General features: G+C 37.8%; 1 protein-coding gene across 6 annotated transcripts in view; it reads left to right on the top strand.

Moving 5' to 3' along the window:
- PPEF1 (protein phosphatase with EF-hand domain 1) overlaps nucleotides 1-27408 on the top strand; it is a 147335-nt gene that overhangs the window by 50247 nt on the left and 69680 nt on the right. For all 6 annotated transcript variants that reach the window (XM_018044018.1, XM_018044019.1, XM_018044017.1 and 3 more), the window contains 2 exons: nucleotides 17933-18060; nucleotides 20925-20985. In XM_018044018.1, coding sequence (XP_017899507.1) covers nucleotides 17933-18060; nucleotides 20925-20985 — 189 coding nt within the window. The remainder of the gene's footprint in view (nucleotides 1-17932; nucleotides 18061-20924; nucleotides 20986-27408) is intronic.

Below are 27408 nucleotides of genomic sequence, written 5' to 3'. Positions count from 1 at the left end.
ACACAATTCTGTAAAGCAATTATCCTTCAATTAAAAAAAAATTTTTAATTAAAATAATCAAGGGCTATCCAGTTAGCAAGAACAACTTTGGCCATAGAGTCTCAGGATTTTCACTGGGCAGCTTTTGCTTTAGCAACAAATTCTGCAGTAAGATAAAGAGTTAAGGAGAGATTCCTGATCATAGCCTATTTACATTTATTTCTGACCAGGGAAGTAGGGACCAGCCAAAGAAAGCAAATCCTGAATCATGAAAGCCTCCTGGTAGGTTCTTTATAACTTGACAATGCAGATTCAGGGGAAGTTGACCAATGAGGTGTCTCTGTGGACAGTTAGGGGAATAGTTAGGTCACCTAAGAGACATTGCCCAGTTATGCACCAGTCATCTAGGTATTCATAGACCCAAGGAGAATGTTAATCACCATGGACAAAGATAAATCCTGTCAGGGCACAAACTACTTCCAATAAGGTAGTACTGTAAAGAGACAGCTCAGGTTTCTTTGATGATGACAAATTTAGCAGTGAAAGTTTACCCCTCCCCTTGGCAATGGGCTGGGAGATACTGGGGATGGTGTTACCTTTCCAGGCCAATCCTAGAGTGAAGGAAAGAAAGAGAAGAAGAAAGGGTTTCATGTTTAAAGTATGAAGTCTGCTTTTTAAAAACTTTTTTGGCTGCCCTTTGAGGCATGTGGGATCTTAGTTTCCCTGACCAGAGATTGAACCTGTGCCCCCTGCAGTGGAAGCACAGAGTCTTAACCACTGGCTCACCAGGGGAGTCCCAAAGTATGAAGTCGTGATCCAGCGTCTTGGGAGGAAGCAGTCCATATCAATACCGGCTATTTGTCTTTTTGTCAGTCTGATTTGGAGGTCGCTAGCCTTTGTGTAGGACAGATACTAGGTGAAGCCTTCTTGGGCTGTGAAATGTGTCCCCAAGGTTCAAGTTCCTGAAGTTTGGCTGTCATCTCGGTAGTGAAGCATATCTGGTATAGTCCCTTCCAAGGAGATTCAAGGGCAGTCTTTGTTCTTAGTAATTCCAAGTCAAAAGGGTAGGAGAAAATTGAAAACATTAGTTTGGTGAGTTATAGCCAGATATTTGAGGAAACTATAAGAATATAGGATCTGGTCTAATTTATAGGTATTTAACAAAATCTCAAAGACAATGAATTGGATATAATATCTACAAAGGTGCAAACATCTTTCTTTCTAGAATTACCCCCATTTTTTAAAATAAGAGATAAAAAAATCAAAGATAATCACAATAAAACTAATTTATTTGCATTGTACTTGGCCTGATTATTTACATAGATGCAGCAAGAATAGCAGTTGACCATATGGGTTCTTTTTAAGACTGCTTTGCTGGAACCATGTAAGTAAGGTACCAGGTTGACTTTTCTAAGGGACTTTATTGGTTCCATAAAGTCAACCTTAGTTCTTTAAAGCTGTCTGGTCATATCTGAGTCTATGTACATCTCTCTCAAATATAACATTCCAGTTAAAGCTTTTGTAACCAGTGTTTCCAATTGTGTCCTGTTATAAGGATAACAGATTCTCATTCAGCTTATGTAAGTAACTATTTTGCCATAAATAGAATGCTCAAGAGTCTCCAAATTTTGGAGGAGAGAGGTAGGGAGAAAAAGTTAATGTTTCATATTTGTTTACGAAAGTATTTTACCAAATTGTTTTAAGTCATAGATAGCTTAAGAGAAAAAGTTTCGTCAAATCTGGAAAAGCAAAACATTAAAGAACCATCAGTGCTTCAGGCAAGAAGGAATAAAAATTATAATCACCCTTTTCAGTTCATTCAGTTCTGTGTTATTAATTCTTGTTTTGCTTTAATCCATTTTCCCCCATTAGTTCTAGAAATTCTTACCCAATTCAGTATTTTTTAAATTTTAATTTATTTTAGTTGGAAGATAATTACAATATTGTGATGGTTTCTGCCATACATCAACATGAATCAGCCATAGGTATACATGTGTCCCCCCCTATCCTGAACCCCCCTCCTGCTGCCCTTCCCACCCTATCCCTCTAGGTTGTCCCAGAGCGCTGGCTTTGGGTGCCCTGCTTCATACATCGAACTCACACTGGTTGTCTGATTTACATGTGGTAATGTATATGTTTCAGTGCTATTCTCTCAAATCATCCTACCTTCTCCTCCTTCCATGAAGTCCAAAAGTCTGTTCTTTACATCTGTGTCTCCTTTGCTGCCCTGCATGTAGGATCGTCAGTACCATTTTTCTAAATTTCATATATAAGCACTAATATACAGTATTTGTCTGTCTTTTTCTGACTTCACTCTGTATAACAGGATTTAGGTTCATCCACCTCATTAGAACTGACTCAAGTGCTCCTTTTTATAGCTGAGTAGGACTCCATTGTGTATATGTACCTCAACTTCCTTATCCATTCATCTGCCAATGGATATCTAGGTTGCTTTCGTGTCCTAGCTATTGTAAATAGTGCTGCAACGAACAGTGAGGTACATGTGTCTCTTTCAGTTCTGGTTTCCTCAGGGTGTATGTCCAGCAGTGGGATTGCTGGATCATATAGCAGATCTATGCCAAGTTTTTTAAGGTATCTGCCCATTGTTCTTCGTCGTGGCTGTACTAGTTTGCATTCCCACCAGCAGTATAAGAGAGTTTCCTTTTCTCCACACCCTCTCTAGCATTTATTGTTTGTAGACATTTTGATGATGGCCATTCTGACCAGTGTGAGATGACCAATTCAATATTATGATCTTAAAGTTATCAGAAACTCGTGTTTGCCAAATCCTTTCCGTGAATCTCCTTGAAGATGGGTCACTTCTGCAGCAACATTTTTGCAGAAGCATCTGAGTAAAATAATAACTGTAAATGACAGAAGACTTTAAAAAATGCCCATTGTTATAATGAGCATTTATTCTCTAATGAGAATTAATTATAATGGAATTGACAAGGAAATGTGGTTATTTCTGTGATAGCCAACATTGTCAAATGATAACTGGAATTATGATGATAATATTATTCCAGGACATTTTATTCAGACTTTAGGAATTGCATATGGTTTCTGGAACATTTATAACTTACACAAGTACAACATAAAGGCTTAGTATTACTTGTTATTTGATGATTCTTGCTATGTAACTTAACATATCAAATAAGTCTGATTAGTTAAGCATCTTCATTTTTTTGAGGAGAGGAAACAAATCTCTTGAGATATTCTAGAGGCCCTCTGGAAAATACCAAAGTTAGTTCGAGGTTAAAAAGAATTTCATTTAGAACTTTATTTTGGGGAAGCTTGTCAGAATTGTCAAAAAAAGTTTTAAAACACTTGTCAAATAGGATCATAGGTCACTGAGAAATGATACTTAGTTATCCATTTAATCATAGTGACAAAGACTTTGCAGAAAAACACAGAAAGTTATTTTTTAAACACCTTAGATCTAAAAAAAATTCTTTTATTTTGTATGGGGTATAGCCAATTAACAATGTTGTGATATTTTCAGGTGAACAGCAGAGGGACTTAGCCACACATATACATGTATCCATCCATTCTCCCCCAAACTTCCCTCCCATCCAGGATGCCACATAACACCCAGCAGAGTTCCATGTGCTATACAGTAGGCCCTTGTTGGTTAACCATTTTAAATATAGCAGTAAACACCTTAGATCTTTTAATAGAGAAGATTGAGCTTTCTTTGGTAATCAAAGACCTGATAAAGACAACATGGCAAATTATTTTGACAAAACACAGAATCTTTGTTTTCTAGGCAAATTACTTTAAAAGGTAAGGAAAAGTTTTTTTCAATGTCCTACTAAGAGAAAACAGGGATTCCCTGGTGACTCAGAGGGTAAAGAGTCTGCCTGCAAAGTGGGAGACCTGAGTTTGATCCTTGGGTAAGGCAGATCCCCTGGAAAAGAAAATGGCAACCCATTCCAGTATTCTTGCCTGGAAAATCCCATGGACAGAGGAGGAGACTGGTAGGCTACAGCCCATAGGGTTGCAAAGAGTCAGACACTACTGAGCAACTTCACTTTCACTTTCAAGAGAAGACAAAGAATCCAATAAAACCTGTCCTTTTAACAAAGAGAAAACCAATTTAAAAACTCATCATCTTTTTTTTAATTAAATAAATTGATTTTAATCTTAATCATCTTGACCACACATAAAATTGTTTTGTGAGATTTGAGGGTGGGGGGCACAAATTTTTACAAAAGCTTTTTTTTTTAACATTCAAATCTTGCCCTAGTTTTTCCTCTTTCTCCTGAAATAGCCTCAATTTAGGATAAAATTGCTTCCCTTTCCCTCAACAACATGCGTTTCCTTTCTTAATACCCTCTTTTGCTAAAAGCATACATCTTATTTTCTTTATATACAGAGAAAATTACCTTGATTTTTAGTAGTTTTCATTACATATATTAGAATTCTTAACCCTTAGAAACCTTAATTTTTAGTGAAAATAAAGAAGTAACCAATTATGAACTCTCTTTTAGCATTCTGTGGTTTGGGAAATTTCTAAATATATTTTATAATTTTTTATACTGTTTATAATTAAATTTTCTCTCAGTAAACTTTTCAGTGTGGCAGAAGCTGTGTTTACTAGGAGACCCAGTTTCCCTGTAAAGTTCAGTTCAGTTCAGTCGCTCAGTCGTGTCCGACTCTGCGACCCCATGAATCGCAGCACACCAGGCCTCCCTGTCCGTCACCAACTCCCGGAGTTCACACAAACTCACATCCATCCAGTCAGTGATGCCATCCAGCCACCTCATCCTCTGTCGTCCCCTTCTCCTCCTGCCCCCAATCCCTCCCAGCATCAGAGTCTTTTCCAGTGAGTCAGTTCTTTGCATGAGGTGGCCAAACTACTGGAGCTTCAGCTTCAGCATCAGTCCTTCCAATGAATACACAGGACTGATATTCTTTAGGATGGACCGGTTGGATCTCCTTGCAGTCCAAGGGACTCTCAAGAGTCTTCTCCAACACCACAGTTCAAAAGCATCAATTCTTCGGCGCTCAGCCATCTTCACAGTCCAACTCTCACATCCATACATGACCACAGGAAAAACCATAGCCTTGACTAGACGGACCTTTGTTGGCAAAGTAATGTCTCTGCTTTTGAATATGCTATGTAGGTTGGTCATAACTTTTCTTCCAAGGAGTAAGCGCCTTTTAAATTTCATGGCTGCAGTCACCATCTGCTGTGATTTTGGAGCCCAGAAAAATAAAGTCTGACACTGTTTCCCCATCTATTTCCCATGAAGTGATGGGACCGGATGCCATGATCTTCGTTTTCTGAATGTTGAGCTTTAAGCCAACTTTTTCCCTCTCCTCTTTCACTTTCATCAAGAGGCTTTTTAGCTCCTCTTCACTTTCTGCCATAAGGGTGGTGTCATCTGCATATCTGAGGTTATTGATATTTCTCCCAGCAATCTTGATTCCAGCTTGTGTTTCTTCCAGTCCAGCGTTTCTCATGATGTACCTGCATATAAGTTAAATAAGCAGGTTGACAATATACAGCCTTGACGTACTCCTTTTCCTATTTGGAACCAGTCTGTTGTTCCATGTCCAGTTCTAACTATTGCTTCCTGACCTGCATACAGATTTCTCAAGAGGCAGGTTAGGTGGTCTGGTATTCCCATGTCTTTCAGAATTTTCCACAGTTTCTTGTGATCCACACAGTCAGAGGCTTTGGCATAGTCAATAAAGCAGAAATAGATGTTTTTCTGGAACTGTCTTGCTTTTTCGATGATCCAGCGGATGTTGTCAATTTGATCTCTGGTTCCTCTGCCTTTTCTAAAACCAGCTTGAACATCAGGGAGTTCATGGTTCACGTATTGCTGAAGTCTGGCTTGGAGAATTTTGAGCATTACTTTACTAGCATGTGAGATGAGTGCAATTGTGTGGTAGTTTGAGCATTCTTTGGCATTGCCTTTCTTTGGGATTAAAATGAAAACTGACCTTTTCCAGTCCTGTGGCCACTGCTGAGTTTTCCAAATTTGCTGGCGTATTGAGTGCAGCACTTTCACAGCATCATGTTTCAGGATATGAAACAGCTCAACTGGAATTCCATCACCTCCGCTAGCTTTGTTTGTAGTGATGCTTTCTAAGGCCCACTTGACTTCACATTCCAAGATGTCTGGCTCTAGATTAGTGATCACATCATCATGATTATCTGGGTCGTGAAGATCTTTTTTGTATAGTTCTTCCGTGTATTCTTGCCACCTCTTCTTAATAGCTTCTGCTTCTGTTAGGTCCATACCATTTCTGTCCTTTATCGAGCCCATCTTTGCATGAAATGTTCCCTTGGTAATCTCTTAATTTTCTTGAAGAGATCTCTAGTCTTTCCCATTCTGTTCTTTTCCTCTATTTCTTTGCATTGATTGCTGAAGAAGGCTTGTTTATTTCTTCTTGCTATTCTTTGGAACTCTGCATTCAGATGCTTATATCTTTCCTTTTCTCCTTTTCTTTTCACCTCTCTTCTTTTCATAGCTATTCGTAAGGCCTCCCCAGACAGCCATTTTGCTTTTTTGCATTTCTTTTGCATGGGGATGGTCTTGATCCCTGTCTCCTGTACAATGTCATGAACCTCAGTCCATGGTTCATCAGGCACTATCTATCAGATCTAGGCCCTTAAATCTATTTCTCACTTCCACTGTATAATCATAAGGGGTTTGATTTAGGTCATACCTGAATGGTCTAGCGGTTTTCCCTACTTTCTTCAATTTGAGTCTGAATTTGGTAATAAGGAGTTCATGATCTGAGCCACAGTCAGCTCCCAGTCTTGTGTTTGCTGACTGTATAGAGCTTCTCCATCTTTGGCTGCAAATAATATAATCAGTCTGATTTTGGTGTTGACCATCTGGTGATGTCCATGTGTAGAGTCTTCTCTTGTGTTGTTGGAAGAGGGTGTTTGCTATGACCAGTGCGTTCTCTTGGCAAAACTCTATTAGTCTTTGCCCTGCTTCATTCCGCATACCAAGGCCAAATTTGCCTGTTACTCCAGGTGTTTCTTGACTTCCTACTTTAGCATTCCAGTCCCCTATAATGAAAAGGACATCTTTTTTGGGTGTTAGTTCTAAAAGGTCTTGTAGGTCTTCATGGAACTGTTCAACTTCAGCTTCTTCAGCATTAGTGGTTGGAGCATAGACTTGGATAACTGTGATATTGAATGGTTTGCCTTGGAAACGAACAGAGATCATTCTGTCGTTTTTGAGATTGCATCCAAGTACTGCATTTCGGACTCTTTTGTTGACCATGATGGCTACTCCATTTCTTCTAAGGGATTCCTGCCCGCAGTAGTAGATGTAATGGTCACCTGAGTTAAATTCACCCATTCCAGTCCATTTTAGTTCGCTGATTCCTAGAATGTCAACATTCACCCTTGCCATCTCTTGTTTGACCACTTCCAATTTGCCTTGATTCATGGACCTGATATTCCAGGTTCCTATGCAATATTGCTCTTTACAGCATCGGATCTTGCTTCTATCACCAATCACATCCACAACTGGGTATTGTTTTTGCTTTGGCTCCATCTCTTCATTCTTTCTGGAGTTATTTCTCCACTGATCTCCAGTAGCATATTGGGCACCTACTGACCTGGGGAGTTCCTCTTTCAGTGTCCTATCATTTTGCCTTTTCATACTGTTCGTGGGGTTCTCAAGGCAAGAATACTGAAGTGGCTTGCCATTCCCTTCTCCAGTGGACCACGTTCTGTCAGACCTCTCCACCATGACCCACCCATCTTGGGTTGTCCTGCAGGCATGGCTTGGTTTCATTGAGTTAGACAAGGCTGTGGTCCTAGTGTGATTAGATTGACTAGTTTTCTGTGAGTATGGTTTCAGTATGTCTGCCCTCTGATGCCCTCTTGCAACACCTACCCTGTAAAAGGAAGCCAAAAGTAGTAAACCTATGTTCAGTAATCAATATTTCATTATTTTACCTTATTTGGAAATGAACTATCCATCATTTAATTTAACTTGGCAAAACTTTAAGATTTCAAGTTACCAAAAAGATACAGAGAAGCCATTAAGGAAAGCTCACCTAAAAACTTTTATCCCATTTGCATCCATTCAGTTTACTTATTTCACTTAATTTCTATAAGTGCTTCATTTCTTTGAGCCAGTTAAATAGAGCTGTCTTACATAGTAATTTTGGCAGTACCCTCTGAAGGCAGAAAATACTGTACATCTATAATACACACATAAACACACATAAATAGATAGTTGCTAGCAGGGACCTTATAGCTTCTGTTTTAAAATTACTGCCATTAATTGGGTACAGTAATTCACTAGTTGTAAAATAAATTGAATCTAAATTGTTTTTCTGGTAGGTAGAGCAAGCTAAGGTTATCTGCTCAGGTGGGTCAAAGCATTTTTACGAATTTTTTTTGGGAAGACACTTAGAAGATTTTTTTATTTGCCTGTTTTTGATTTGACTGTTTTCCCTTTCCTTTACCATAAGGAAATGGTCAAATGAAAAAGTTCATAGAATATTTATATCTCAAAGGTACAGACAAAGAATGCAAGTTCCACTAAGGGGTACTTTGGTTTCCTAAGGCCAGATTTTTTTTTTTTACACAACTTACAAGCTTTTGTAAGTTTTTCAAAACTTAACAAGATAAATAAGGGAGGTTTAGTCAGTTCAGTCAGTTCAGTTGCTCGGTTGTGTCTGACTCTTTGCGACCCCATGAACCGCAGCACCTCAGGCCTCCCTGTCCATCACCAACTCCCGGAATCCATGCAAACCCACATCCATTGAGTCGGTGATGCCATCCAACCATCTCATCCTCTGTCGTCCCTTTCTCTTCCTGCCCTCAATCTTTCCCAGCATCAGGGTCTTTTCAGATGAGTCAGCTCTTTACATCAGGTGGCCAAAGTATTGGAGTTTCAGCTTCAACATCAGTCCTTCCAATGAACACCCAGGACTGATCTCCTTTAGGATGGACTGGTTGGATCTCCTTGCAGTCCAAGGGACTCTCAGGAGTCTTCTCCAACACCGCAGTTCAAAAGCATCAATTCTTCAGTGCTCAGCTTTCTTTATGGGGACTTGTAAAAGGAATAGGTGGACTGTGAACTGCCTCTGGAGTTGTATTCTCAGTTTTACAAAGATTTATAAATAAGGATAGTTGCTTTCATTTCCTCAGGGAATTGGGTTGCAACTTAAAATGACATCATAGGTTGATCCTCCCATTCAGCTACATTATTCTTAATTTGCTTTTTTTCTGTGTGTGTACACACACAGCCCCTCACATACCCCTCTGTATATCAGGAACAAGATTTCTAACCTAGATGGAAATTAAAAGATTTCTATTTTCTGGACTTAGAGCTGTTTGCCTTTGAAAGGTTTTGGTAAATCCTTTCCAGAGGCTTCAGAAGGTTTTTCTTTCCCTCTGGGTACATAGTTTCATTTTGGTTTAGTGGAGGAGACCTAAAAAAACATTCCTATCAGGCTCTGAATATCAGCTTTCACTTTCTGACCAACATCTGACCATAGAGCTACTTTTAAAAAATCCTTTAAAATATCTTGTCAGTTTTCACTTGGGACAAACAGTAAGCATTTCCCAATTTTCAGTTGACACAGGCAGTAAATGTTGACAACCTCTTGGACTTAAGAGGCATCCCCATAGAAGGTACAAAAATTGTTTAAATTTTTTTCTTTTTTTGGGTACTATAAGCATTGGTGTAGGATAGCTGATTCTGGGAAGAATTCTCACCTTTAGCTGGCTTCTGCCAGTTTTCCCAGGGTCCCATCTGCAGGCTCCAAGGGGGATTTAATGTAGAGGGTATGTATAGCTCCAATATCTGCCAGATGCCAAGATTTTTCACGAATTTAGTTTCCCTTGGATGTTTAAGGAAATAACATAGCAGTTTCCCCATAAAGTCCCTCAGAGTCTTATCAACTCTGAGAGGGATCCACATGAGAGCCCTCCTTCAAGGGTAGATATGGGGGTGTAAGTCCAGTAACTTGGCCGACTTTCAAGGTTTTGTAGTCTCTTTAGAGTGGAAAGATGGTTTAGACTGAGGATTACTAGGAGGACTCAGCTAGAGGAGGAAAGGTGGCAGGTAGTACAAGTTGCGTCTGTCTTGCAGTCTTTTGTTGTAGGTATCTCTGTGTCTAATTTTTTGTTGGCCTTTTTCAGTGAATTTTTCAATGAAGCTATTCTGGAATTATAAGCTTTTTGGAATTGTACGTACCAATTAAAATAGATGTCCCATTCTATTTGTTTAATTTAGGAACCCTGCTTTCAAGTGCACTTCTTAAATGATCTTATCTAATTGGAATGTTCCTCTTAATGGCCGTTGTAATTTCCCTGAGGGCTGGTAACAGTTTAGGAGGATCCTCAGCTGCAAATGAGGTTTAACCCACATTTCTGTCCAGCCATATCTCTCTGCATATGAGCTACAACCCACATTTCCTTCAGCCATATTTTGGGGCCCCTAACCTAATGGCTCTCAAGGTAAGTTCCCAGGATCCAAAACAACGATCTTGTCTAATTCCAGGTTGTTTTTGATAAGATTTTGTTATTTTTCGTAGATATTTAAAACTTCGTGAACTATAGTTTTTAGACATAAAATAAACATATGTGTCAGAAATTGGCACACTTAACTCCTTGAATTTAAGGACCCTAGATGTTATTATTATTTATTTACATTTAGTTAAACCTTTGGATCTCTCAGAGCTAAGAAAGATGAATATGCTGTTGTATTGGAGATTGCATGATGTTTTACAGTGTAACTCATTACACAAATTTTCTTGAGGTTGGCAGGCAACCTAATGTCAATCTAACCCATTCAGTGACCACCTTGCCCTAACATGAGGGTATTTTAGAGTTAGGTGGCAAGTACTTTGATAGCTTTCAAACTTGACTTATGCCCACCAATTTTCACAGCTTTTTTCGGCCTCCAAGATTTCTATTAGCAGTAGCCTTTATCCATACAAAACAAGACAAACAGACGTGTGCACTTCATCACAACAGCCATAATCGAGATGTTGACAGTGAACTGGCCAAGAGAAGGCACTGTGTGCACCACCAGCAATTCCCAAATTGGCAACTGGGAACTGGGGAAAAGTCACAACCAGCAGACCCCCAAAATGAGGGCTGTGGATTGGCCTGGGTTTCTGAAAAGGGGTAATGTATATGGACTCATTGGAAAAGACCCTGATGCTGGGAAAAATTGCAGGCAGGAGGAGAAGGGGATGACAGAGGATGAGATGGTTGGATAGCGTCACTGACTCAATGGACATGGGTTTGGGTGGATTCCGGCAGTTGGTGTTGGACAGGGAGGCCTGGCGTGCTGTGGTTCATGGGGTCGCAAAGAGTTGGACACGACTGAGCAACTGAACTGAACTGAATGTCCTAAAAGAGGCATATTCTCTTACATAACTATAATAACTATATTACACTGGAAAAGTAAAATTAATAGAGTAATATTTTCTGGCATATTTCATATTCAGAATTCCCCAGTTGTGCAGAAGTGCCTTTGTAGCTATGTTTTCTTTCCCTTTGGAAGAAGAGCCTTCCCTAGCCTTCTTGTTTTCTCCATTCACTCTGCTTTCTTGCCTGTTTTTCTGAGCTTGCCCCTGAAGGGTGCATTCACACTGCTGTCTCCTACGTTTTTATTTATCCCACCCCATGGAATATGATGTAGACAAATTCTTGAATGACCTTGAAATCCCATGGAGCATTTTCAGTACTTATTTTGCTTGACTTCTGGCAATACCTGGCCCTCCTGTACACTCCCATCTTAAAATACTCAATAGCTCTTAGCTTCAGTGACAGCCTCTTCTCCTGGTTTTCCTATTTTGTCTCTGTTTGAACTATTTATGAGGGCTCCATTTTCTCCCAGCTTCTAAATATTGGGGCTTCTCTGGGTTTCTCTCGGCTCTCTTACTTGGTCACTCTAATGCTCTCCTTGGGTGACTTTACTCCTGTGGCTTTAATTATCATCAATATGTCAAAGCTGCTGTATCTTTATTTTGAGCTCATATCATATACTATAAACTCTGGTTTGTTGGCCTCGACTGGGAGTCATTTTAGACAAGTACATTTCTTTGTAAAAGGAGACTACTGTCTCCATCTGAAATTATGATCCCTCTCAATAACAATTTTTAGTTACTTACTTTTTAATATGATAATGTGTTGGCCTTATGGTTTATGTAGGATTGACACTACAAACAGTTATTGCTTACATGAAACAGGCAAACAAAAAGCCAATTAACCTTTTTGTTCTTTATACCACTTAAATTCATCTTCATCTTTTCCTTTTTTACTGCATAATTAATCCATCTCTGCTTTAGAGATGTCAAGTATTATGAGACTCTGACATTGACTCTTTAGATAGCCACTCTAGTACTGTAGAAGGTATTGCTGAAAGGATATGAAGTCCCACTTCTTTACTGTTTTTGGCCAAATTCCAGCCTTGACTAAATTCACCAAGAAGCCAGCCTTATAGTTGGATCCTCTTAATTACTAGAAAATCCTGTTACAGATACATATCAATTCAATTTAACAAAGGGCAGTACCTCAGCCCCAATTGCCAATTTTAGGTATACCTTGTTTTATTGCACTTTGCTTTATTGTGCTTTGCAGATATTGTATTTTTTACAAATTGAGGTTTGTAGTAATCCTATTGGCACCATTTTTCCAGCAGCATTTGTTCACTTCATGTCTCTCTTTGTCACATTTTGATAATTCTGACAGTATTTTCACCTTCACCTTTTCCATTTTATTATGGTTGTTAACAGTGATCTGTGATCAGTGATCCTTGATGTTACTATTGTAATTGTTTTGACATTTTTTAGTAATAAAGTATTTTTTAAATTAAGGTATGTACATTTTTTAAGACAATGCTATTGTACACTTAGTAGGATATAATATAGTATAAACATAACTTTTATATGCACTGAGGAAAAAATTTATGTGACTCTCTTTATTGCATTATTTATTATATTGTGGTTGTCTGGAACCTAAATCTCCCCAAGATATGCCTGTGTTTCCTATAATCAGAACACTTTTCTATATGGTTATGGCTTTATACTACATTATCTTTCTAGCAGCTGCAAAATTCAAAGATTTAATGCTAATTATATTTGATCTTGGGTGAATGAATGTGGCAGTATAACTCCAGTTAGTAATTAATAACAAAGAAGACGTAAAACAAAATTGTAGTTAAGGTATTTAAGTTTTTTTCTTGAGTGAGGAGTAAAGGTCATAATTGAATTGTTAAGTACAACATACTTCTTACAAGAAAATATTTTAATTATTTAAAATAATAGTAAATCTTTTACATAGCTAAATTTATTTACAATAATTATTTTAAAAATTTGTATTTTCATGATAATGATTGTTTTAGAACAATCATTCTGCTGCTCCACTTCAGCTGTTCCCTCCCATTTCCTGGCTACCATGGCCACCTGGATCACCTCGACCTCTCTGGGATCTTTATGATCAAATGATTGTTATCCCATTCTCATAATCTCTCAATTTTCATTGAATGTTCTGGACTTCCCATTGTCTCTGTATCCGCACCCCTTCTTCACTTTTTTCCCCATCCATTTCTCCCCATCTTCTGTTGGCTATCACTTGAACCAGTTAACAAATGTACACAGTAATCACGTTTTAGGCCATTTAAAGGAAGAGTAATAGGTGAACTGTTTGTTCCTAGACCAGTTGCTAGCAAACTTTAGCTATAGTTTCTTTTTTTTTTTTATTAAAATTATTTATTTATTTTAAAATGAAACAAAGATGAATATTTTTAATGATAAAAGGTACAACTCACAAGATAGACATCTGTTTCTTCTGATTTTTGCTTTTGTCTAATGGTTTATGATGGCTATAGTTTCTCGATGGGAAAGCCAAGGATATTAGTAATTGGCTTGGATTTTTCTACACAGATAATTCAGATTTTTTTTTTTTGAGTAGCCTTTAGAATTTGTCTTTTGTACCCAGAAGGTTCTGATTTGAGTGTTCACATTTACACATCCTATTTTATCCTTTAATGGTTATTTTCAGCTTTGCTATAGGCTTGGTAGGCTGTAGCTGGGGCACTACAAAAAAAAAAAAAGAGGAATGAATTAGAGTATTTTATAATTGGAAAGAATCTTAGAGATTATATAATTCCAAATTCTCATTGTTCATATGAGAAATTGAGGATCAGAGAGGTTAAGCGATTTGCCTGAGGTTACACAGTTTGCACCTGGTTGAGTTAGGACCAAAATGGAAATCTCCAGATTATAAATTCAGAACTTATTTTTACTATCCCATGTGAATGGGTTGGTGGGTGGGCGAGTGTGTGAGTAATTAAAAGTCAGAGAAATGACTTCTTTTTCTTCCCCTTCTCTGGCTGGAAAGCCAGATATTTCCAAGAATAATAAAACTATGATCTCTTTTGTCATTTGGAAAAGTGATAGTTGTGTTTAAGCATCTGTCATTGTTTGAAGACTGGACCTCAGGCTTTCCTCTTATTTCTCTCTTGTTTAAGAAAAATGCTTTCCAGGGACAAGGATGCTGTATTGTGCGCTTGCTGGCAGGGATGCCAGAGTTTGTGAAGGAGCAAGCCTCATAGGGTCCTTGCCTTGCTTGCTGCTCAGGAAGCAGACTTTGTGACCATCTCCTGTCTGCTGGCCGTGTATGCGCTTTGAGCTGGTTTTCCGATGAAGCTGGAAGTCTCACTGGGACAGCCATATACTCTAGCAGATGGCAGACACCTGTAAACAGAAGTGTCAGTGAAAACTGTGGTCCCGCAATTGAGCCATACCCTATTCTCTCTGTGCTTTGGACAGCTGAGGCAGTAGATGCTTTCCCTTCTTGTTTCAAGTCTTTTGCTTCTAGACGGTTCATTCTTTTTCCAGTTCATTTGAATTCATTTTAATCAGCTCTATCACACTCGTGTCTCTCTCCTGATTTAAAGTTACATTAAATATTCACTCATCCTGTTGCCTCCTCAGGAGGCCTCTGCCAGCAGAATTTCAAAAGCAGAGTCTTTAAATGCCTTATCATTCTGAATATAAAACTTCTTATTTAAAGGACTGTCGAATAAACTCCTATTTAAAAAGCCAAACCAAGCATAAGATTCACCAATTAGCATGAAGAGAAACACAAGACAGTAAGTTTTAATTGAATAGTAATTCCATTCAGTAAGTCAGTCATTTAATAAATATTTATTGCACATTTACTATGTTCCAGGGATGGTTCCAGACCCAGGGGCTATAGCAGCTAACCCTGTGGACCAAAATCCCAGCTGTAATGGAGATTACAGTCTAGTGAAAGGAGTCAGTAACAAATGAGTGAAACAAATGCTCTATCAGAAGGTGACACGTGCTGTGGAGAGAAAATAAAGGAGATAAGCAGTGGAGGGCTGGGTGCCATTTTCAAGGGGTAGTCAGGAAAGGCCTCACTTAGAAGGTGATGTTTGAGCCAAGACCGTGGACTCTGAGGGAGTCTTGTGCATCCTGGTTTGCACGGCTCTTTCGGGTCTTGGTTTCTGAGATGGTAACCTGTTTGTTCACAGTAGTTTGTGAATTCGTAAATGAAATATTACATATAATTAGAAAGTCTTTGAGGGTACTAGAAGTTGCTAGCCTCTCTGAAGCTGAAGTTTCCTTATGTGTAACATGGAGATGATAATACTTGTGGGACTAAATGTCTTATAGTAGACTGTTGAACTTATGGTGCTACTTTGCTCTACTGTTAGTTATAGAAATAACAATAAACTTGATTTTTTTTTTGGTGTTGTTAATACTAAATAGACTTTAGTGGTCGTTTTTTCTACGACATCACTAAGCAGATGAAGAGGCACTGAAAAGATCAATGGCTCTATGGAACTTAAGATCTTGGGCTATGGGGTCATTGAGACCTGGGTTCAATTCATTGCTGTCCATTTCCACTTACTGGCTACGTGCCCTTAAGTACGTCTCCCCCAGCTTCACAGGGTGGCAAGGACTGACTACAGAGATGAATCCCTTGCCTGGTCCTCAGTACGTGCCCAGGAAATAGCCCTGGAAGAGTTCTGTTATGCTTGGTGGACAGAGAGCCCCTGAGATGAGAGTTGGTTGATTATGACAATGACTGTCCCACAGAAGAGGCCTTTCAGGTGTGCCTGCGCTGCACATAATGATATGGCGAGAACGCTTGAGTTTTCAGACATTGTACTATCAATTACTTGCTTTGTGATATTGAACGTCACTTGATTTCTTCTCCCTCTGGTTTTCCCCTGTAAAGGTAATGATACTTGACCTTATGCCTGTTTCTTGGGGTTTTCTGGAAGCTGAATAATGAAATGACAGTCTCTGGAATCTGACAACCTTGGAGAAGTTCACAAACAAATACCCTCAGATGACTAGTGTATACTCGTTGTACCACGGCAGTACTAAACTGAGAGGCTGGATTGCTGCTTTCCGAACTCAAATTGTTCTTGTTAGAGTCAACTCTTAATTCTTATGTGCTAACTGGGAAAAATTATAGCCTGAATAAAAGGAGCCAGCTGGTGTTGATTACTCGTCACTCTAAAAGTTGAGAAAGGCATAAGAGACTATATTTTAAATTTCATTATCTCTCACCTGATTTCTTTCTTCAAAGCTGTGAAGCTGCAGGATGGTTCAGAGGCTCCCAGGCCCAGAAGAGAGCCAGTGTGCCTGAATAATCTATAAGCAAAACAATACTTGTCACTGTAGTTGCCATTTATTTATCAAGTGTTTTACACTGGGCATTGGACTAAACTGTTCACCTATGGTATCTCATTTCATCCTCATAGTAACTCTGTGTGGAGAAGGCAGTGGTACTCCACTCCATTACTCTTGCCTGGCAAATCCCATGGACGGAGGAGCCTGGTGGGCTGCAGTCCATGGGGTCGCAAAGAGTCGGGCACGACTGGGCGACTTCACTTTGACTTTTCACTTTTATGCATTGGAGAAGGAAATGGCAACCCACTCCAGTGTTCTTGCCTGGAGAATCCTAGGGATGGGGGAGCCTGGTGGGCTGCCGTCTCTGGGGTCACACAGCATCGAACATGACTGAAGCAACTTAGCAGCAGCAGCAGCAGTAACTCTGTGAAGGAGCGGGGGGTGTGCTCTTTTAACAGTTGAATCACAGGTGCAGAAGGTGGAGTGAATCATACTTCTCAGTGTGTTGTGCATTGTCATACTGGTCTGCACGAGACCGTTTCTTACGGCAGTTCACTAGCTTATTCCCCTTTAGCCATGTGCTCTATGCTCATTCATTTACCCACCCCTCACGAATAACCGATCTCTTATTTTTCATATCTTTTCCTTTCTGTATATTCTTATGAAACATACCTTGTGGTTTCATGTGTGTTGAAAATTTATATAAAATGATATGTTATATTCTGTCTCTCATTTCTAATAACTGTTCTGACTAAAGTACTATATTTTTAAGACCCATCCACATTGTAAAATGTTGCTTCCAATTGTGGCATAATACTCCATGGTGTGCATCCACCACAATCACATTTTCTCCTTCCTAGCAATGGACAGCCGGGCTGCATTGGTGTTAAACTCCCTATTGCCACCAACAAAGAATTATTGTATCCCTGTATGTCTCCTTTATGACCTGTGTGAGAATTGCTTTGGGGTATATAGTGAAGGATGGAATTGCTACTTCATAGGGCATGCATAGACTTCATATGCCTAAGTAGTGCCAGAGAAGGAAAGTAAAGCTGTGAAAGCTCTAATAACTTTCCCCAAATCACATAGACAGTAATCAGCAGAGATAGGATTCAAAAATTCTACTCTGATGGCTGTGTCATCATTAGTCCTATTTGAGACTTGAGGACATTGTACAAAAGCATAAAGTTACATCTCATTGTCTGTAGTTTTTATGTTCTTAGAACCTAGGAATCCAGGTGGACTGATTTTTTTTCTGAAGCACTTATCGTCCCCCAACCCCACCCATAGCTCCATAGTAACTGTTTTTCTTTGTCTTTCATATCCTGTGGGTCTGTAGCACTAAAAGCCGCATTGGTCATACAGAACTGGTACCGAGGTTACAGAGCCCGGTTGAAGACCAGACAACGCTATGCCCTCACCATCTTCCAGTCCATCGAATACGCTGATGAGCAAGGCCAGTTGCAGGTCTGTTTTGCAAGCTTGTCTCTTCTTTTGATAAAATGCTTCTCTTTACTCCTTTTATTGAAATAATGAAAGGTTGAGTCCATTTTAATAGCAGAGGAACCTTGGTGAAAGACTTTTATAGAGGATATAGTGACATTATTTTGGAACTAGCTATTGAGAGAATATGATTTGGAAACAGGATGGTGTTTTTCAGTTCTGAAGTTCATATTTTTAAGACAGCTACTAGATGTCCAGTTAACTAATAAAAAAATGGTCTAATTCTTTTTTTCAATATGTGTCCTAATAGTAAAGTTGCTACTTCATGAAGTAAAAAATATTTTAAGGAGTTAAATGAAGAATTTCCTGGGGTCAAACATACGAAAATTCTAGAAGAAAATATAGATGGGTGGGGAAAGACTTTTTCAAGCTTGCAAAAGCAATATGTAAATCCAGCTTTAACAATAAAAAGATCTCAGAAAGATCTACAATATATCTGTTAATGAAAAATCAACTTGTGGAACAATATGAATTTTATCCCATATATGTGAAAGAAAATGCAACATACAATAAAAGTTTGGGAAATGATATACAGTAAAGTATTTACTATGTCCATTTCTGGGAAGAAGCGTGGTAGTGGTAGGTGGGAGGGGACTTCTCATTTTTATTCTGTATCATTTGTATTTTTCAACAATCGTATCTTTATAAGTGTATCACACAATATAATTTAAGTAAAATGTTATATAAAAATAATAAATATAATTAAAAACAATTGAGATTTCAAAAAGAATTAAAGAAATTGCTGGATTTATTCTTAGTAGCTATAAAAATTATATACTATGATTTAGTCAAATATTCCCTTAGCAGTTCACAGCACTGACTGTCCTTTTAAGCACTGTAGAATATAGTGACGGAGATTAAGAGAGAGTGAGCTCTTAAATTGATATGCTTTATACACAAATGTTCCAGTGTTAGTACATTCTTTAAATATTGAGTCTTTTTTAATAACAAGTTTATTGGGGTATAATTCACCCATTTAAAGTAGACAATTCAGTGGCCTTTAGTTTATTCACAAAGTTGTGTAATCATCACCACAATATAGTTTAGAACACTTTCATCACCACCCCCTTCAACAACAAAAAAAATACCTCTACACTCATTAGCACTCACTCCCCATTCCTGCCCTCTGCGGTCCCTGGCAACTGCTAATCCGTTTTTTGTCTTTCTGGATTTGCTTTTTGTGGCCATTTCAAATAAATAGAGTCACATAGCATGCGATTCTTTGTGACTGCCTTCTTTCACCGAGCATAATGCGTTCAAGGTTCATCCCTCTTATAGCATGTGTCAGTACTTCATTCTTCTTTATTGCTGAACGTTATTCTGTTGTATAGATCTAGGACATTTTGTTTATCCTTTCCTCAGTGAATACATCATTTGGGTTGCTTCTACTTTTTTTGTCTATTATGAGTAATGCTGCTATGAATATTTGTATGCAAGTTTTTCTGTAAACATACTTTTTTTTTCAGTTCTCTTAGATATATACCTAGGAGTGGAATTTCTGGGTCATTGAGTAAGTCTGTGTTTAACATTTTGAGTAATTACTAAACTGTTTTTCAAAGCAGCTGCACCATCTTACATTCCCACCAGCAGTGTATGAGGGCTTTAATTTTGCCACATCTGTGTCAACATTTGTTATTATTTATGTTTTTGATGATCGTCATCCTAGTATATGTGAAGTGGTGTCTCATTGTGAGTTCCATTGACTCTTTTTTTTCTTTCTTTATTTTTTTAAATTATTTATTTATTTTTTAAACTTTTTATTTTCTATTGACTCTTAATTGACAAATCCATCAACAGCTTTAAAATCATACATTTTGGTATTTGTATGGAAGGTTTTCCTTCCCAGATCTACTCCCAGATTGATAAGGTTCCTTAGTGTTCACTCTTCATAGGAGATGAAGCTTGGAAGTTATCTGTGCTGTATACTTGCAGGTCTTTGCAGATAATTTGTAGTCACAGAGGCAGTATTTTGGTGATGGTTGGAATGCTGGTAGATTTCCATCTTTCCTTCCTCCCTCCTTTCCTTCCTTCCTTTCCCAAATATGTTTGACATTTAAGAATATCTCTTACTCTCACCATAAAAAGGAATAGAAGAACATAATGAAAAAATATCTAGTAGCTGTCTTAGATTGGTTTCTTTATTTTTTATTTTTTAATATAAATTTATTTATTTTAATTGGAGGTTAATTACTTTACAATATTGTATTGGTTTTGCCATACATCAGCATGAATCCACCACAGGTATACACGTGTTCCCCATCCTGAACCTCCCTCCCTCCTCCCTCCCCGTACCATCCCTCTGGGGATTGGTTTCTTAGAATCAGAGTCTGAGATAGGGCTTCTTGTACAAGTGACTTCCTGAGAGGGTATTCACAGGAAAAACCTGTAAGGGAGCGTGGAAAGCAAGATAGGGTGGGGGGAAAAGCTAGGCAAAAATATGGTTTCTGGAAAAGTCTGACCTCAGCCTGATCCTGTTGGGAGATCTGAAGTGTGAAATGTGTCAGATTGTCCCACCAGTGGCAATGGAGGCAGTGGTCTGGGCTGTGATACCCTTGCTTCAGTTAGTCATTTGCTATGGGCAGTCCCCCAGGAGGGGAATATCTGATATCCTAAGCGACTCTGCAGGGGTAGTACTGCCCATCGGCCAAGGAAAGTCCTGGGGGGAAGGAGGGCCAGAAGGAGGGAAGATGGGACCCAGTAGCATCTATGGCAGCTTGGAGATGAGAACGTCAGAGAAGTAAAGGGGGCTTGCATGGAACACCAACAATGTTTGCCGCAATACCTGTTTGGGGTTCATTAATTGATCGGTGTATTTTTATTTTGTACAGCTCTCAAACTTCTTCTCCTTCATGTTGGAAAACTATACACATGTGCAGGAGAAAGAGCCAGGTAAGTAGAAAGTCTAGTCTTTTGAAAAGCAGTCATTAAATATTGAATTGTCTCATCAAGGAATGTGAACTCTTGAAAATGGGAGAGCACTAAGAAATTAAAAAGATATTGTCTATGTGACACCAAACTGGTAAACTCAGTTCAACTGGCTTTTTCCATTCCTGATTGGTGTCAACTAAATTGACCATTTAGTTTTTTTATTAAAAAAAAAAAAGAATTAGATTTCATTCTACATTAGTGTGTTGAGTATCTTTTCTGAACCACAACCTACTGATGTACGATAGTAACTTAGTAAAGAAGATCTTATTTTTTATCCACAGAACTTTTGTGCTGAGAGATTAAAATATCTTGAATATTTCATGAAACAGATCTGAGGGGGTATGGAAGATTAAACACAGTGGGCACCATCATGTCTCTGTTCTCTCCATATCTGTCATTTATTTAGTCCTTCTGGAATGATGACTAAATAAATCATTTCAGATATAGACAATATAAGTGTGATTCAAAATGATTTTAAAATTATAGTTATTCACAAGTCATGTATTCCTCTTGCAAATTAATCTGCCTGTTATTGTCAAGGTAGACACTTGACTTAGAAACCTATTCTTTAATTTGGACCAGCCATTTTTTGCTCTAGTTAAAAATGTGTATGACATCTAAGAGCATCTTTTAATCTATCGGGCGCCCTTCACAGTGGCAAAAGAATGCTGTTTTAATGGTATGCTCTGAGCTAAGTACATATGTGTGAAACTAATTGAAGCATTTAATGATCTGGAGGAGTGGGCAGTGGGTGGAAGTGGGCATTTTGCCATTTTTTTTTCTTTTAGATAATTACAATTTGAGGATGGTTTTTTGTGCTTCATGTTCTTTGGCAAAAACATTTCTGAGAGGAAATATAATAATGATGAAATAGCCCTCTTTCTGCTAATGACCTAATATTTTAATCTGGACTATGGAGATTCGTAACTACAGATGGCTGGGTTCCAGCCCAAAGATATTTACTCAGGCTCTGTATTTTTAAAAATCTGCTTTTAAAAAAATTCTGTAAGTGATTTAAAAGTATTTTTAAAATTTTATCAGAGTAGGGGACAGCGGTTTATAATCTTATGTAAACTTCTCTGGAAGAAAAGCATATACATTACAGAAAAGTACACAAATGATAAATATATAGCTTAATAAATTTTCTCAGAATAAACTCAGCCTTGTAACATGCCCCCAGGACAAGAAGTAGAACATCATCATAACCACGGAAACCCCTTCCCATCTTGCTATACTCACCACCCAGTTCCTGCACCCCGTCACTACTTTTCTGCCTCCTAGGTTAGCTTTGCTTGTTTTTGAACTTCTCTATATAAATGAAAGCATATAGTTTTGCTTCTTTTACTCGACTTTGTATTTGTGAGAGTCATCCATCTGGTCATTCTTATTGCTGAATAATAGTTAGTTTTATGAATATACCAAAATTTATCCATTCTACTGTTTATAGACATTTGAGTTTTCTGTTTTGATAATTTAAATGGTACTACTATGCACATTCTTGTACCTGTCCTTTTTAGTGAACACATGTATTATTTTCTTTTGCTGTATATTCATTTTCAGTTATCTATTGCTGTATAACAACCACCACCCCCCCAAATTTAGTGCTTGAAAACAACAGCCATTTTTTTTGCTTGTGATTCTGTGGGTTAGGCATTTGAACAGGGCTCAGTGGGGATGGCTTGTGTGTTGTCTGTGATCAGTTGGGCTCACTCAGCATAGCTGGGTTGGGGAGGTAGGTCCAAATGTTTTAGTCACATGTGTAGAAGTTTGATGTTAGGTATGAACTTGGATATCTCACTTTTCCTCATGCAGCCTCTGTCCAACAGTATTTCCTGGACTTCTTTGACATGGCCTCTGGATCCCAAGAGGGCAAAGAGTGAAGCAGCAAGGCCTCTTTGGGCCTCTGCTCACACAAAATCAGTTCTGCCATATCCTCTTAGTTAAAACAAGCCACAGGACTAGGTGCAGATTCAAAGGGGTTAGGAAAGATCCATCTCTTTTTTTTTTTTTTTTGATTTTTTTTTTGATTTTTTTTTTTAAGGTTAAAAATAACCTTAAGATCCATCTCTTGAAAGAGCAGTAGCAGCAGCATTCTATTGTGAAGGGATATGAATATAAGGAGGAATGATTTGTTGAGGACTCTTATTTATAAAGATGTACCACAACCCAGGAAAGGAGATTTGCAGTTACAGGGCACATATGTTCAGCCTTATTCGGTACTGATAAACAGTTTTACAAAATTGTTGTTACAAGTTATACTGCCAACAGTGTATGAGAGTTCTGGTAGTTCAGTGTCTTCATCAACACTTGAAGTTATCACTCCTTTTCATGTTAGCCATTCTGGTGGGTGTGTAGTGATACCACATTTCTGCCTTAATTGGCATTTCCCTGGTGAGCAGAGAAGTTGCTCACCTGTTTGGATGTTTAGCAGTCATGTGGACATATGATTTGTCAAAATGCCTGTTCAGGTCTTTTACCGATTTTTCTTTTGGATTATCTGCCTTTTTCTTACCAATTTGTAGCAGTTCTGTAAGTATTCCGAATATGAGACTGTGAATCTTTGTTAGATAAATTTATTGCAAATATTGATCCTCATCTTTGGGTTTTATCCATCCCCTTAGTCTTTAATCTCCAAGTGGTGTCTTCTGATGAGTAGACATTCTTGATTTTAATTTAGAACAATTCTTTTTCTTTTATGGTTAATGCTTTCTCTCTCCTGCTTAAGAAACCTTTGCCTAATATGAGTGTGTGTGTATGCTCATTTGTGCAAAAATACAGAAGAAACCTACAGGATAAATCAGAAATGAAAGGCAATATTTATCTACAGGGAATGAGGGAATGGAGGGATGAGTGGGAGCAGGGCAGAAAGAACAGATAGAATGAGGATTAGATAGGAGGGCTGAGAGAGGAGTGACACTTCTCTGAGAATACCTTTTTTGTAGTTCTGATTCTTAGAACCATAATAATATTTCACATCCCTAAAAAAATAATTAATTAAAAACAGGAAGAAAGAGAGAATGTGATTCCCGAATAGAGTACACACTGTGACAAGTGAACTTAATTGTATTCAGTTCAGTCGCTCAGTCGTGTCCAACTCTTTGCAACCCCATGAACTGCAGCACGCCAGGCCTCTCTGTCCATCACCAACTCGTGGAGTTCATCCAAACCCATGTCCATTGAGTTGGTGATGCCATCCAACCATCTCATCCTCTATCGTCCCCTTCTGTCACCTGAAGGAGGTGGGGCAGAAACAAAATAACCAAAGTGACATCATTGAAAAATAGTGTTTTAACCATAAAATGCCTTGATGAGGTTTCATTTTTTATTTATCCTGAGTGCGGTTTACTGAGCTTCTGTTATATCGAAGTTGATATGTTTGTCAGGTTTAGGAAATTTTCATCCATTAATTATTTACAATATCTTTCTTTTCAAGCTAAATATCTTTCTTTGTGACTCCTGGTTTTAACTTAGAAGGCCCTAAAATATTTAAAATGTGGATGACTATGCCTATTTTTCTAGTTTTTTATGATTTGAATTTAAAAATGTTAACATTTCATAAATTTTGAATTTTTGACAAACTAACAAGGAAATTTTGATGCCTAGTAGTTGAGAATAATTAAAAAACACAACTGCAGAGAAAATGTCCAAGTAGTTTTTACCTAATTTTTCCCACATTTATTTCATAATGTATCTTTTCATTGTAATTTGTAGTGCCTCTTTTATAGTGTTCAATATATTCATTTAAAAATGTATAATAGGATATATTTCTGGGTTGTCTGTTATCTTATACATCTCTCTGTTATATAGTCCTAGAATCATACTGATTTAGTTATTATATGTATCAGAAAAAGAGATTTACAGATTATTGCTATATGTTAATTTCACTTAAAAATTTTTTTCCAGCTTTATTAAAATATAATTAACATAATCTTACATACATTTAAGGTGTAAAGTATGATGATTTAATATATGCATATATTGCAAAATGATTACCTCAGTGTTAGTTATTTAATGATACATGCATCAAAGACAGTTACAATTTTGTGTGTGTGGTGATAACTTTTAAAATACACTCTCTTGGGGCTGGTGCACTGGGATGACCCAGAGAGATGATATGGGGAGGGTGGTGGGAGGTGGGTTCAGGGTTGGGAACTCATGTACACCTGTGGTGGATTCATGTCAATGTATGGCAAAACCAATACAGTATTGTAAAGTAAAAAAATAAAATTAAAAAATGAATTAAAAAAAATAAAAATAAAAAATATTCTATGATAAACCATAATAGAAAAGAATATAAAAAGAATGTATATATGTGTATTTTATTCAATATTCTGTGATAAACCATAACAGAAAAGAAAACAAATAAAAATAAAACACACTCTCTTAGCACATTTTAATATGGAGTAGAATATTGTTGACTAGAGTCACCATGCTGTACATTATTGTAGGTTGCTTTCTGTTGGCCCTTTTTTGTGGGAATGCCCGAAATGTACCTAGGCCTGTTTGGTGGAAGTGTTGTGACCCCTAAGCAGGATATATTTAGGGACTACAAGGTCACTTTAACATTTCCAGATACGAGGGCCAGATTAATGATTTTAACTTTGAGTCACTGAATACCCTGAGATACTCTAAGTGTTCCAGAAGTGAGAGGTGATCTGCATGTCCTACTGCTTGCTCAAAACTAATCCATAGGACTTGATGGGGAGACTACACATCCATTCCCCAGGCTACTTTTTCACATCAGCCTCCTCCCACAGGTAGAAAGCCTATACATATTAATAGCAACAGTTTAAACAGAGGCTGGTGGAAGTGGGGAGTGGGATGGAGTGAGTGGAAGTGTTATTTTGACTTCTCTTTCTGCTTCCCAGATCAAAATGTCCTATCAAGCCAGGTATTTTATATTTTTTGTTGCTGTCATGAATAAGATATTTTCCCCACTATCTCACCCTAATGATTATTAGTAGTATTTAATAAAGCTTTTGGTTTCTGTTTATTTTATACTATATTACTATTTACAGTAACATTAAATAATAATTTTTATTGTTACTGATATTTAGTAAATACCATGTGCCATGTCTTCAAGTGCTTCAGATATATCATGTCATTTAGTTTTCATGACACACCAGTGGAATTAATATTATTATCATTCATCTTTATAATACTAAGTCTTATAAAGGTAGTCTCACAAAGTTACTCATCAGTGGTGGAGCTGTGGTTCAAACCAGTGAGATTAACCTCTGTATTATTTTAATTCTCCTGTCAATTCTGGAAGTTTTTCAGTTGATTTCCTTGAGTTTAGATATTGAATCACACGGTCACAAGTAACTTTATTTTTGTATCTTTCTTTCCAATAGTCACTGCTCTTATTTTTGCTTCATGGTTTATTGTATTTGCTGGAGATAGCAAAACCATGTTAAAATGAAACAGTGCAAGTGGGCATTTAAAAAAATATATATTAAGAAGGTAGCCTTCCATTCCTAGTTGTCTGAGTTTTTTTAAAAAGTCAAGAACATTGTTTATTTTTGAGATTAGTTGTTTGTCAGTTGCTTCATTTGCTATTATTTTCTCCCATTCTGAAGGCTGTCTTTTCACCTTGCTTATAGTTTCCTTTGTTGTGCAGAAGCTTTTAATTTTAATTAGGTCCCATTTGTTTATTTTTGCTTTTATTTCCAATATTCTGGGAGGTGGGTCACTCCTGCAGCTCAATTCCAGAAAAATAAATGACCCAATCAAAAAATGGGCCAAAGAACTAAATAGACATTTCTCCAAAGAAGACATACAGATGGCTAACAAACACATGAAACGATGCTCAACATCACTCATTATCAGAGAAATGCAAATCAAAACCACAATGAGGTACCATTTCACGCCAGTCAGAATGGCTGCGATCCCAAAGTCTACAAGTAATAAATGCTGGAGAGGGTTTAGAGAAAAGGGAACCCTCTTACACTGTTGGTGGGAATGCAAACTAGTACAGCCACTATGGAGAACAGTGTGGAGATTCCTTAAAAAACTGGAAACAGAACTGCCTTATGACCCAGCAATCCCACTGCTGGGCATACACACTGAGGAAACCAGAATTGAAAGAGACACGTGTACCCCAGTGTTCATCACAGCACTGTTTATAATAGCCAGGACATGGAAGCAACCTAGATGTCCATCAGCAGATGAATGGATAAGAAAGCTGTGGTACATATAGACAATGGAGTATTACTCAGCCATTAAAATGAATACATTTGGATCAGTCCTAATGAGGTGGATGAAGCTGGAGCCGATTATACAGAGTGAAGTGAGCCAGAAAGAAAAACACCAATACAGTATAGTATATATATGGAATTTAGAAAGATAGTAATGATAACCCTGTATGAGAGACAGCAAAAGAGA

Source organism: Capra hircus (genome assembly GCF_001704415.2).
Source record: "Capra hircus breed San Clemente chromosome X unlocalized genomic scaffold, ASM170441v1, whole genome shotgun sequence".
Taxonomy (NCBI): Eukaryota; Metazoa; Chordata; class Mammalia; order Artiodactyla; family Bovidae; genus Capra; species Capra hircus.
The sequence above is the reverse complement of the archived record's forward strand: the minus strand, read 5'-3'. Positions and strand labels throughout refer to the sequence as shown.